The 14,072-nt window shown below is 38.8% G+C and overlaps 1 protein-coding gene across 1 annotated transcript in view; it reads right to left on the bottom strand.

Annotated features, from left to right (window-relative positions):
• Nucleotides 1-2,403: 2,403 nt before the first annotated feature.
• Nucleotides 2,404-14,072, bottom strand: part of RAD51B (RAD51 paralog B) — a 922,671-nt gene continuing 911,002 nt past the window's right edge. Inside the window, exons 10-11 of the mRNA XM_007473087.3 lie at nt 12,873-12,951; nt 2,404-2,565 (exon numbers count right to left, since the gene is read on the bottom strand). Coding sequence (XP_007473149.2) covers nt 2,549-2,565; nt 12,873-12,951 — 96 coding nt within the window. The 3' untranslated portion in view covers nt 2,404-2,548. The remainder of the gene's footprint in view (nt 2,566-12,872; nt 12,952-14,072) is intronic.

The following is a 14,072-nucleotide window of genomic DNA, read 5'->3' as shown; positions in this document are numbered from 1 at the left end:
ACTCTTAACACTGAGTCCTTTTATAATATAACTTTATTGGCTGTATGGTGTCATGGAAAGAGCTTGATCTGGAAGCCAATGGATATCGATTCAAAGATGGGCTATTCCACTTGATTATTTTTATAACCTTAAGCAAAACATTTAAATTCTTTGGGACTCAGTTTCCTCTTCTGGAAAAGTATATACATTTTATTATGTTTGTAGGAGATTGGGTAGAGTTGGATGTTTCTAAATTTCCTTTTGAGTCTATCCTCTCCTATATGCCAACCCAAGACAGCTATCAACCCCCCCACCCCCCTCCCCACACATACCTCTTCTCTCCTCCAGGTTAAATATCTCGAATATTTGTATAACATAATTTTTTTTTTTTTAGAATTAACATTTTATTTTATTTTTTTTTTACTTTTTTTTTCTTTTTTTTTAATATTTTTCTTTTTTTATAGTATTTTATTTGATCATTTCCATGCATTTTTCATTAAAGACAAAGATCATTTTCTTTTCCTCCCTCCCACCCCCCGTGGCCGACGTGTGATTCCACTGGTATCATATGTGTTCTTGACTTGAACCCATTGCCATGTTGTTAGTATTTGCATCAGAGTGTTCGCTCCGAGTCTTTCCTCTGTCATGTCCCCTCAGCCATTGTAGTCAGGCAGTTGCTTTTCCTTGGTGTTTCTATTCCCTCAGTTTGTCCTCTGCTTTTGGATAGTGTTTTTTTCTCCTTGATCCCTGCAGATTGTGCAGGGACATTACACCACCACTAATGGAGAAGTCCATTACGTTCGATGTGTATAACATAATTTTAAGATCTCTAATTATCCTAGATGTATCCCAGCTTGTAATTGTCCTCCTAAAATAAGATTTTCAGAACCGAATTAAATATTCTTGATATGTTCTGACCGTAGCAGAGTACAGGGGGACTATAATTTCTTTTGTTTTAGATTCTATGGATATAGAAGTGATTCTTCAGGGAAAGGATTTGGAACCTAACTTCATGAATCATGGGAACTGTAGTCATTGAACAGACTTATTTTCTCCCTGCCATGTAAAAGAGAGTTTCTCTTATGAGTGTGCACAGGTTTACTAATGGCAAAGTAGTAGAGTTCAAAATTTAGTCAATTTGGTATTGAGGGTGACCTTGGGCAACTAGGTGGCACAGTGGATAAAGCAATGGGTTTGAAATCAGGAAGATTCAGCTTCATGAATTCAAATTGAGTTTCAAACATTTGCTAGCTGTATGACCCTGGGCAAGTCATTTAACTCTGTTTGCCCCAGTTCCTCACCTGTAAAATAAGCTGGAGCAGGAAAATGGAAACCACTTTATTATCTTTGCCAAGAAAACCCCAAAATGGGGTCATCGAGAATCAGATCTGACTGAAACAACGAAACAAAAAAACAAGTATGACCTTAGTGATGGTGGTTGGAAAAAGAGAGTAGTGTCTGTAGGTGGTTTTGCAATGTAAGCTCAGAGACTTGAATCTGGGCATTATGAGCTTGATTTCAGCAGCCTATGCCATTACTCTTTAGAAAAACAACCCTGATAGAGGTGGAGAGAATGGCCTGGAGCTGCTGGATATTGTTAATCCTTTGAGATCAGTAAAATGAGAGTGCAAATTTAACTCCTTGTCCCCCTCTCCCATTTTTGATAGCAGGCAATTTCTACATGATCTCTCCATTTCTTTAAGTTGTTTCCAAGTCCTGATTTGAGATTCCCTAATCTTTCATATACGACGATGATTGATTATAGCATCTTCATTATTTAAGTCTTTTAACTGTGAATGTGGGGACTTCATGAGAGATGTTAGTGTAAAAGGACAAAAGAAGATAAAACTATTCTAATGAAGGAGGGCAAGTAATTCTTGAATCTAAATGTAGGACTTTACATTTATCGCGTTTAAATTTTGATATTTCTATCTCCTCCTTTAAACCAGTTTAGAATGTTTCTATATGCAACCCAGCTAGAACTTTCTCAATAAGCTCTCTTGGATCATGGAAGAACCAAGATATGTTCTGTCTGGTTTCCTCTGGTCTTACCCCTTAGCTTAGTCTAGAATAGTGATACTGTCCTGAGCAGAGTCATAACCAGGATGGGGTGACTAGCACTCTGCCATCTGCTCATGAGGCAGAGTCCCGATAGCATATATATATACATATATATACATATATATATACACACATACATTTTATATATGTGTGCGTACATGCATGTATATATAAATAAAAATCTTTTATTTTAATAATATCTTCAAAATGAGCTCCCCTTATAACAAAGAATAAATGAAAAGAATTAAAATAGTGTAGCAAATCCAATCAGCACATCTGATAGTAAATTCAATATTCCACATCCACAGATCCCCTCCTCTGCAAAGAAAAGATGAAGTATAAAACTCTTTTCCACAGCCAAGCTTGATTGTGAACATCATGGAGTGTTCTATTTATTTTTTGCTTTTTCCATTTACAGTGTAGGCTTTGTGCTTATTGTTTTTCTAGTTCTGCTTATTTCAGTTCTTAGAAGTCTTCAAGGGACCAAAAGGTAGAGTTCTGAAATCATTTAGTCTCCTTCAGCATCTGTAGAAACAATCATGTTTAGCACCTGGTTAGCAAAAATGGTTTAATTCATTAATTATTTAATAAAGAATTCTGTTCCTCCCTGAAAGAATACCAGGAAAGTTCCTCTCAGGTCTACATCCTTAAAGTTTTGCCACCTCCCACCCAGCTCTGTTAATAGTCAGTTTTCTGCCCCTCCCCTTTCTTTTCCCCTTCCATCTTTTTCACTCTTTCTGTCTCTCCTCCCTCTCTTTGTCTCTTCCTCTCTATCTTTCTCTGTCTCTCTCTGCCTCTGCCTCTCTGTCTCTCTCTCTCTGTTTCTGCCTCTCTGTCTCCCTCTCTCTCCTTTCTTTTTCTCTCATTCTTTTTCTCTCCATCTCATTCTCTCTCCTCCCTCTCTCTCTTTTTCTCTCTCTCCATTTCATTCTCTCTCTTCCTCTTTTCTCTGTCTCTCTGCCTCTTTGTTTCTTTCTGCCTCTGCCTCTCTCTGTCTCCGTCTCTGTCCTTTCTTTTTCCCTTTCCATCTCATTCTCTCTGTCTTTCTCTCTCTCTCTCAATTGCATTCTCTTTTCCTCTCTTCTCTCTGTCTGTCTCTCTCCCTCTCTATCTCCCCCCACCTCCCCTCTCTCATACACGCATAAAAATAGCTTTCTTTTAGGCTTCTTCTTTACTCTACTTTCTTCCTCTATGGTACCTGTCACTTAACTATCTAGTTAAATCTCATACTTTGACAGATGAGGAAATTAAGTCAAGTGAGCTTAAGCTAGTGCTTTGTGCAATACTACACAGAAATTAAGTGTCAGAGACAGGATTTGAACCCAGATCCTCTGATTGCAGAGCCAATTTTCTTTCCAACCTATTTAGGGAAGTCATATGTGGTGAAGGGTTGCCATACCTGTCTAACTCTGACCTTCATTGCTACTGGCTTAAATGACATTATCTTGGCAGACAGAACAAGAAACTGAGACACATATTTAATATGAAGCCAGATTACAGGTATCAGATTTTCATAGTGCACAGAATGTTTGAATTGGGAGATAGGAAGACTTGAGTTCAAATCCTACTTCAAATACTTGCTAGCTTTGTGATCCCGATTACATCTTTTAATCTCTATCAGTCTCAGTTTTCTCATCTGTAAAAATGGATATGGTAATCACACCTACCTCCCAGGGCTGTTGTGAAAATCAAATGTGATAATATCTGTAAAGTACTTTACAAACCTTCAAGTGCTATATGCATATGAGCTATTATTAGCATTATTAATTAAGATGATTTTCAACAATGTTATTGTTATCATTCAATGATATTTTTCAGAAATAATAGAGCAATATTTCAATGTTAATAAATAATAAATTATGATTATTAATGGCATTACTAGTGATAATAGTTAATATACATATAGCACTTTAATGATATAATGTTCAATTTATTATTTTGTTCTTTCTATTTGTGGCATAATAGATTGATTATATGGAGGAAAAGGAGAAGTCTTTATGATATATTCTACTTATGGTCATCCCTAGGAACCTTTGATTTTTTTCCCATTTGTTACTGAATAGAAGCCTAACCTTTCCCCAAAATCTCAAAAACTACACTGTGCACTAGAAAAATAAAAAGTCCAGCTTTCTGATTGCATGCCCTTGGAGAATATGTAACAAAGGATCTTTGGTTTGCTTTTGTTAATCTGTCCTTAGGATCTTCTTTTCTCTGTCAGAAAACAATATTTGCAGTTATAAAGGAAATATTTACCAATGATCTGATCTTAAACAACAAGAGTCAAAGGCTAAAGGGCAAAAAGCAACAGTCACCCTGCCCAAATTTTCTTGAACCCAGGAGTCCCTACCAAAATAAACAATTTCTCTCAGATTCTATGATGGAGGAAAAACATTTCCAAAGGGGAAGGAATGGGAAGATGGCTTCTGCTTCTGTCAGGATCACAGAAAATAACCTCCCCAAACAACCCCACAGAAGATCTGATAGGCCTTTACAGAGTAAAATGTTTCCATCAAAATATAGCTCAAAATAGCTTAGCTCACAGAACCAAGGAACCTCTTTGATTCTGTCTGGGCTGGTGATTTTGTTGATGTAGGGAACTCTGGGAAAGGAAATTCTCTCTGCCATTTATATAAAACTATCTGAGAGCATGGAGACATGAACAAACTTGCCTAGGGCCATTCAGCCAGTATGAGGCAGAGGCATGACTGAGCTTAATCGCAGGTCTTCTCATTCTGGGGCTAGCTCTCCATCCACTGTCACTTGGCCTCTACTGAAACTTAGAGAAGTTTTCCCCTATCAAAGCCCAGTGCAATGGAGCCTAGTGGGAACATTATCTTCTGTAGTCCAGGATAGACTATTTTTATTATTTAATATTATTTAATATTAAATTACTTAATATTAATTAAATTATTAAATTAATTATTAATACTAATTAAATATTAAATAACTAAATTATTTAATATTTAATATTATTATTATTTAATCTAGCACTTACTATGTGTCAGGCATGATACTAAATGCTTTAGAATTGTTACCCCTTTTGATCCTCACAACACTGGGAAGGAGGTGCTGTTTTACAGATGAGGAAACTGAGGCCAAACAGGGGTTATGTACTTCTCTGGTGTCCTGTATGTCTGAAACTGGATTTGAACTCAGTTCTTCTTGACTCTCTGTGCTCAAAGATAGTTTCCCAGATCTAACCCTTCTGCATCTCTGCAGGTACGCCTGACACAGAGTCTGAAATATATTGTCATCCTCTGTACCTTGGTGGGAGGCCCTATCCAAGCTATGCTCAATGGACAAATGGTCCCAAGTATCTGAAATGTTGCTCACGAGATCAAAGATTTCGGTTTCTCTCTCTCTTAAATGATTTCCTGGTTAGACATGTTTCTAGGGATTCTGGCTCCCCACCTAGAAAGCCTTCCTCTTCAGTTACAGGCTGAAAATTCTTCCGATGTGGAACAGAACTCACATTTCTCAAGGCTTGGAGTTCGTGGCACAAGACCCAGACTTGAAGAGGTCTGAAACGCCACCATGAATGTCACTGTTTCAAAATGGTTCAAAAAGAATGGGAACAACTAACACATGAGAAGAGACCACTAGAAGGAAATGGGGTAAACAGAGAAGTTAACCAGCTGCTCTTAAATACGGATGCTTCAAAGACTCACAAGCCTGTGAGGAATGAGGGAAATATGAATGAAATGGATGTGTTTGATTTATTCTCAACAGATTAGCTGCCCAGTGACCAAGGGATTTTAACTCAAGGAAGTTTCTAAGACCTCATAGGCATCATAAAGACTTATGAAACTTAAAACTGAGAAACTAGAATTTAGTCAAAGAAAGGTAAACTTCATTTAAAAGAGATATAATGATTTCCATGTGAGGATATTATCGATATCCCAGCCAGATGAAGAATATGAATATTGAGATCACTGGCAAGGCAGGTTGATGATGAATGATTTCAAGTATTCAGACATTTGTTGGTCTCTGTCCACCAAAAAAAAAAAAAGAGTCTCTGATAAATTCTTAAATTTCTTGGCTGATAATTTCAATTCTCAAAAGGTAGAAGAAGGTATTAACCAGCAAGATGGTGGGTTAGTTGCTTTCTACAAATCCCTTCTCTTAGCCTCAAAAGAAGAGATTACGAAGCAAATGTAGAATAATGTAGAGCTAAGGCCACAAGATAAAAAGCAACACTCCTCTCACTACTCCTGGGCAAGAGCCTGGTTCTAAGATGGGGATCCTCAAGGCCAAAGCAACTCTACCCAAACACCCTCTGTTCCTACTCTACAAGAAGCAGTGTACCAATTCTGCTGAGCCACATGAAGGAAGAGGAGAAGGAAGAATGGTAAAGCAGCTAGAGTTAGATCCTCCAGAGATGACAAGACAAGGACCTTAATAAAGCAGTGACCCCTCCACACCTGCAGAATATCTGGCTTTTCAAGAGAAAAGGTCTCAGTTAAAGCCCAGTATGCAAACAGATAAGCCAATAGAGAGAATCCTAGAAATAAGAGGGAAAAAAGAGTAAAAATTTCAAAGAGAAACAGAAGTACAATTAGCAAATATTGTGGAGGAAAGTAAAAGAGATTTCTGGAGCAAAGTTTGTGCATGGGAAGCTTGCTTTCTCTGAGAGACTTCTGTTCCTCAGTATATAGCATAATGCCCAAAAGAAAGGATAAGTGAGTTCCTGGGCTCAAGTCTTCCTATCTCCCAATTCAAACATTCTGTGCACTATGAAAATCTCAGAGTGGTTTGGGTTAGAATGTAGAGTCAGAGGTGATGTGGTGTAGTCTTTAAGATGGACAAGGATTTTAGTGAGGCCAGGTAGAAAGCTTAGACCATGGGATTTAGGGCAAAAGATAATATAGACCACACAATAGTGCTTCTTTTAATTACTTTTTAAAAATCCCCACCAAAAAGCCCTTATCTTCCTTCTTAGAATAAATTCTGTGTAATTGTTTCCAAGGCAGAAGCGTGGGAAGGGAAGTTAAGTGAATTGCTCAGGGTCACACAGTTACTTTTAATCACTTTTATTCCAAGAATATCATCTTGGACCACTATTTTGTACTGGGCCTATGAGCTTTAATGATGCTAGTAAAGGTTAGCAGCAGCCTGTCTAGTGTTTTAGGAATCCTCCAAAGAATGAGGGTCACAAATATAAATTACATAGGAGGGAATGCAGTCAAAACCAAAGAAGCAAGGTTCCCAAAGGAACAGAGCCAGGATGGATGAGGGAATGAGTTTGAAATACAAGTCATGGGAATTGGAGATCCAGGTAGGAAGGAAGAAAACTATGTCAACAAAGCTGGGTAACAGTAAACAGAAAAGAACTGATGAATATGCTAGAAATGTAGATAGTTGGACAGCAAGTTAAAGGAGAGCTATAGACTAATAAGGATCTGCAGAAGTCAGATCACTGGTCTGAGCCTATCAAACTCCTTAGATTCTCACTTTTTTTTTTTTAACCCTTACATTTCATCTTAGAATCAATACTGTGTGTGTATTGGTTCCAAGGCTAGGTAATAGGGGTAAGTGGTTTTCCCAGGGTTATATGGCTGGGAAGTGTCTGTCTAGGACTTCCTAGCTGCAGGCCTGGCTCTCAGTCCACTGAGCCACATAGCTGTCTCACCTCCTTAGATTCTTCATGGTCAATTCTGATTCTTAAGGCCTAGTTTCCCTCAGTTTTTGGTTCTTCTTTTTCAATTGACCCATTTCCTCTTGCATTACTTTCCTTTCTTCTTACATCAATTTCCTTTCTTCTTGCATCACTTTCATTTCTCTTCCCTACTTTTCCTCTACCTTTATTAATTGGTTTTTGAAGTCTTTTTTGAGCTCTTCCAGACTCTGTGTTCAATCCAAATTTTTCTTTTGGACTTTGCATGTGTTTCCTTTGCTTTCGCTGTCCTCTTCTGTGTCTGTACCTTGCTCTTTGTCTCTATAAAAACTCTTTAGAGATAGGAAAAATAGGTAAACAAAAAACCACCTATCTAATTATAGGAAGGCTCTGTTTTCTGGGAAGTTGGGGTATACTCTTAAACTTCAGTCCTTCCTTGATGCTATTTTCAGCTTATTTTTCTGGGTTGTTACCAGTTTACCAGATAGTCTGAGGGCTGAGAGCTCTGATAGCTCCCTCCCCTGCTCATTCAATTTACCCTTGAGATGCAGATAGCTTGAAGACTTTCCTCAGGCTTGGGTGTAATCTTTTGATCTCAGTCTGAACTTAATCAAATCAGAGGCTGATCAAATTCTAGCCCCAGGCTTAGGTTCAAGTTTCTTGTCTCAAGGTGTTCTTGATTCAAGCAAGCACACCCTTGATTACCCTGTCCTGGAGCTCCACCCTTAGTTTTGGGGTGGAACTTAGTTCCCCCTAAGAACTGTGTCCTCCCCTCAAAACATGGATTATGTCCTCATCCCAAGCCCAGACTGGGATTCTTGGGCTTTGTTCTGAGCCCACAAGGATTAGCCACCTTTAGCCCAGATTTCCTTGGGCTGGGACTCCAGACTTCTCCACAGGTTTGAAATTTCAAGGGGTGTAAGTTGACTTGAACCACTATTTGTCCCAGCAGGATCTCAGGGTCTGCCTGTTATGTAGGACTTAAGTTTGGAACCTGTGAAAGCAGATGTAGGGGTGTAATGAGGGGTATAATTTGCTCTTGGCTTTTTCTTTACTTGCTGCTATGCCTCCTCCTAGCTCCACTCTCCTCTTACCTCAGTTCCCCATATGATCTCTGCCTACTTTGGGGATTTTTCTTTTTTTTTTTGAAAGGTTATTTCACTTGTCTTCTTGTTGGTTCTTTCACTTCTTTATTCATTTTGTATTGCTATTTTACTCTTGGTCAGAGACGATTTTTGTGGTGAAATGGCACTGCTCTTCTAGCTAGTCCTCCAACTTGGCTCCACCCCTAGAAGTCTCCTTAGATTCCTGATGAATCAGTGGCCCTCCAGTCTAGGACTTGACATGAGCTTGGACAGATTTTATCCTCAGGCACTGTAAGAAGTTGCAGCTGTGCTTGCTGAACTTGTTAATAATCATTGAAGAACCGTGGGAAATAGAGAATACACTCTACTCCTGAAGACAGGGAAATGTCCCAGTTTTTAGAAAGAGGGAGAAAATAAATCCTGCAGATTGTGGACTAGTAAGCTTGACATTGAGATCTTAAAACATTCTAGAATAAGTTATTAAATGGTTAGCTTAAGAACTTAGGAAGGGAAATAGTAATCACTAGGAACTGGTATAGATTTACCAGGAAGAAAGAATGTCATTTTCTCCTTTTTTTTTTTTTAATATGATTGCTAGGACTAATGTAATAGTAAAATTCCATAGATGTGATTTATTTTAATTTCAGCAGGACATTTGAGAGTCAAATAATATCTTTCTGATAAGATGGAGAAATGTGACCTGGGTAATACAATTAAGTGGATTTATTTCTGGTTGAATAATGAGTATGAACTCAAAGGGTGTTTGTGGATTTTATTTTTTAACCAGAATACTCTGTTGAGAAGTATTTTTTCTTGTGACTTTGATGAAAACATAACTTTCATAATTGTCAAATTTTTAAATAACACAAATTGGGGGAAAAGATCTGACATATCAGCAGGCAAATAAGGATTCAAAACTATCTCAGCAGCCTAAAATAATGGGTTGAACTTAAAAAGGGATAAATTTATACAATCAATTAAACAAGTGTAGGATGTGGGGGGGGGTATGGGTTAATACTATTCATAACTAGAGGTTTTAGCTGAATGCAAACTCAATCAGTCAGTTTACTAATATGTGGTAAGCATTTACTATGCACAAGGCTAGTGCTGGGGATACAGAGGCAAAAAAACAAAAACAAAAGCATCATACAAAAAAAAATCAAAAAGACCCAATCACTGATGTCAAGAAACTCACAGATTGCTGAAATGTCTAATAAGCAGGGGCAGCCAGGTAGCAGAGTGGATAGGGAACCAAGTCTGGAGTTAGAAGGAACTGAATTCAAATCTAGTTTTAGACACCACTTAGCTATGGGCAAATCATTTAACCCAGTTTCTTTAGTTAAATAAGGGTTTAAACAAAGAAAGAATGTCAATAAGCAGTTGGAGTTGCAAGGCTGGAGGTCCTGAGGGAAGTTAAGGGTGAACAAGTAGATCTGAGAGCCATCTATATAGAGATGATAATTAAAGTCAGGGGAGTTGATGAGATCACAATGTAACAGACCTGCCAAGAAAAAGGTAATGCTTCCTTTGGCTTCATTAGTGTCCAGAGTAAGAGAGTTGATAATCCCCCTGTGCTTTGTGCCAATCCAAAGACATTTAGAGTGCTATGTTTCGGTCTGTACACATTTTAGGAAGCACACTGACAGACTAGATAAAGAATATACTGAAGGTGGCAATTAAGATGATGCAAGAGTTGAAAACCATGTCATAAACTTCAACAAAAAGTGACAGGCATGGAGACTTTGTTGGGACATGATTATTGGCAGCAAATATTTGACCAACTGCTAATAAGAACAATTAGGGATATTTTGTATGGTTCTAGGAGGGAAGAAATAAGACTGATGGATGGAAATCACAGGAAAGCAAAAAGAAATCTTAATGTAGGAATATGTAATTATTGGGTAGTGATTCCTCCATCTCCAGAGATGTTCAGACAGAGACTAGATGACCACTTGTTAGAAATTTGGAAGGAAGGAAACTCATGACTTCTAAAATTCCGTCCAATTCTGAGTCTAAGATGCTATGAATTGAAGAAATATTTCAAATGAGTAAATTGCTACATGCTACATTGCAACAGTTTCTAGAACTCCATAGAACATTGGAGCTGGGGATAGTGAGGTGTTGAGGGACCAAAGAGTTTATCTAGTTCAACTTCCTCCCACATCTCATTCTTGGAGATAAGCTAAAATGTAGAATAAATTGGTTTTGAACCCAGGCCTTTTGCATTTCTGTCCTTTTTCTATAACATTGCTTATCTTCCTCTGAATTTCTATAGTAAAGACTACGGTGGACTCTACTACATTTTGTAGTTAGCTTTCATATTTTCCTTCCCATTTTGTTCTTCTCTTTATGCCTGCTTAAACATACTTTTTTTTTTGGAGGGGGGGAGGGACTATTAGAAAGAAATTGTCAGCTCCATTTTGGAATATATATTCTTTTCTTTATTTCTGATTGTTGCTCCCATTCTAGGTTGTGGATTCTGGTCCCTGAGGACTCCCACATGAACTTTAAGAAAATACTGGTAAATATGGTAAAAAAAATATGGTAAAAAAACAACAACTGGTAAATATGAGTAAGACTGCCAGTGTGGCACTAAATTAAAATTTGGCTTCAAACACTATATGCAAACACTATATGTATATGTATGCATGGGCAAGTCAGTTTCCTGTAAAATGAGGACAATAATAGTATCTATCTTCCAGAGTTGTTATAAGGATCAACAGTAGGTGCTATATAAATATTAGCTTTTATTATTAATTCAATGAACAAATATTCATTAAGTGCACTGGGGATATAAGATGAAATGAAATATTCATGAAAGTGAAAGGAAATATTTGTTTCATTCAAAAATGAAATAGTCTTTAACCTCAAGTAGCTTTCATTCCATGAAAGTGATATAATATGATCACAGATAAGTAAATTCAAGGGAGTTTGAGGAGCAAGGGAGTTAACAGGGACAGTTATGGGGACTGGTGGCAAGAAAGCTGAGCCTTGAAGGAAGAGAAAGATTCTGGGAAGCAGAGCTGAAGAGAAAGGGAAAGGAATAAGCATTTATTGATGAGGGCATACAATGGACAGGTGAGGCATAATAGTTTACTACCCCTGTAGTTATCTTCCCAGGGAGCAATCCCTGTGGGGAAAGGCCCTTCATCCCCAAGCCTACCAACACCAGCTGCCTTCAGTGTACTGCTACAAGCCCAAGAGGCCTGAAACAGCCATCCTCTCCTCCCTCCCCTCAAATATCAACCCTGCTTCCCAGCCACCCCCATTGAAGCCTTCATCCAGGAAAGCAACACGGGGAAAGAAGAACTCTAACAAGTGTCTCTGGGGTTGTTGCAGCCCCTGCTTCCTTAGGGGTCACACTTTAAAAATAAAGTTCTCACCAAGTCCTTGGCAGCATTAAATGGTTCAACACCAGGAACAAATCAGGTTTTATTAATGGAACTGATGCATCTGAAGAAGAGATATTGCTGTCTATTTTGTCACTACATTTTTTTTTTTACTTTTAAAAACCCTTACCTTCCATCTTAGAATCAATATTGTGCATTGTTTCCAAGGCAGAAGAGCTGTAAGGGCTAAGCAATGGGGGTTAAGCGACTTGCCCAGGGTCACCCAGCTAGGAAGTGTCTGAGGCCAGATTTGAATCCAGGACCTCCCATCTCTTTGGTTCTCTCTCCACTGAGTCACCCAGCTGCTCCTTGCCACTATACTTCTAAGGAACAGAGGGCCTTTCCATCTGACCTCCCCCTGTGTGTTGCCTCCCCAGGCAGAATGTGAACTTCCTGAGATAGCGGAATGAATATCTTGCTTTTCTATTTGTGTCTCTAATACCTTGCCCTTAATAAATGCTTATTCATTCATTCATTCATTCATTCACTCCATGTTATCAAGTAAATTTGTTTCCCACTGGGAGTAGAGGGTATGGACTATGGGCTCCTTTATAGCAAATGTTCCTGGCTGAGGCTTCCTGACACCTGTCCCCTCATCCTTATTTTGGCAACAGAGCTGGGCTCAATTCTTTTTGTTTTGAAATAAGTTCTACCAAAACCATAGTGGCAAATGAAACACTACACCCTTCATTCATGAATTCTCTGAAATAGCCTAATTTTGGGGGGTGCGGTGGGGGGTCTTACCTTGAAGAACCAGACCAGCTTCCTCAATGGTATAATTGAAGATGGAGAACGGAGCAAGTGGTGACTTGGCAATGACAATCTATACCCAAAACACATTTATCCAAAGTTAGTTAAAGGAATGCCTCAGATCTGGGCTCCTTAGATTAAGGCTTTATCCAGTGACTTAAAAGCAGTATCGAGAAATGGAAAGTAGCAAGACTCTTACTGTTTTTCGGGTTACCATTTAATTTTATCTTTTTATATATGAAACAACTAGTATAATACATATGATTTGTTATAAATAGGTTCTAAGTTATCATAAATATGCTTATCCAAAAGAAACAAATCCTCCCATTCACTGAACAAAAATCTCTCTTTTTTTTCCCCCAAGAAGGCAGGTAATATACATATTGTTTTTTAAGCAAACCTACCAGAACTTTTACCAGAAGACCCAGGGTTGATCCCAGACCGGGGCCTGGACTCGCCAGATCCCTCTGCTAAATGGGGAGACCATTACCCATGACCTCGGTCCACCTATTACAAGAATAGCTAACAGCAGTAGGCCAGGTGCTGAGCCTGGACCTCAGGCTGGCCTGGTGACCTCTGAAATGCCCCTGAGAGAGCGAGCTTTACTATTCATGCTCCATCTGCCCAGACTCCATGGCTTCTGCAACTTGTAACGCCCTCCCAAACCATAACTCGGACAGGCAGGAGTATGGGGGCTTTCCCCAAGAATGGGAAACTTAAAGGGCAATGAAAGCATCACCCTGGGGGCTTCTCTCCCTTTCCAGTCTTTTCTCCATGCTTCCTCCCCTATGCCTCCACACATTCTGAAGAGAAAGGAGTACCCTCCCCCTTTAAATGGAACCAGGTGCAAAAACTACTAGGTACTTGCCTTTTCCTTTTAAAAAAACAAACAAAAACCTTTTCTTCTATCTTAGAATCAATATTTAGTAGCCGTTCCAAGGCAGAAGATCCGTAAGGGCTAGGCAACTGGGGTAATAGCTAGGAAATGTCTGAGGTCAAATTTGAGCCCAAGACTTCTTATCTCTGGAGCTGACTCTCTAGTTATCCATGTCTTTTCCTTTCTAAGGAGTGCTGAGGAGGCACTGGCAATCAGTCACCTAGTATTCCAGTGATCTTGATCAGTTTTTACCTTTTTTTTTTCTTTGTGGGGGAAAGGGCAGCTAGGTGGCCCAATGGATAGAACTTTGGGTCTAG

The sequence above is a fragment of the Monodelphis domestica genome, chromosome 1 (genome assembly GCF_027887165.1).
Source record: "Monodelphis domestica isolate mMonDom1 chromosome 1, mMonDom1.pri, whole genome shotgun sequence".
Lineage (NCBI taxonomy): Eukaryota > Metazoa > Chordata > Mammalia > Didelphimorphia > Didelphidae > Monodelphis > Monodelphis domestica.
Note: the sequence above shows the minus strand (reverse complement) of the source record. Positions and strands in the feature narration are given on the sequence as shown.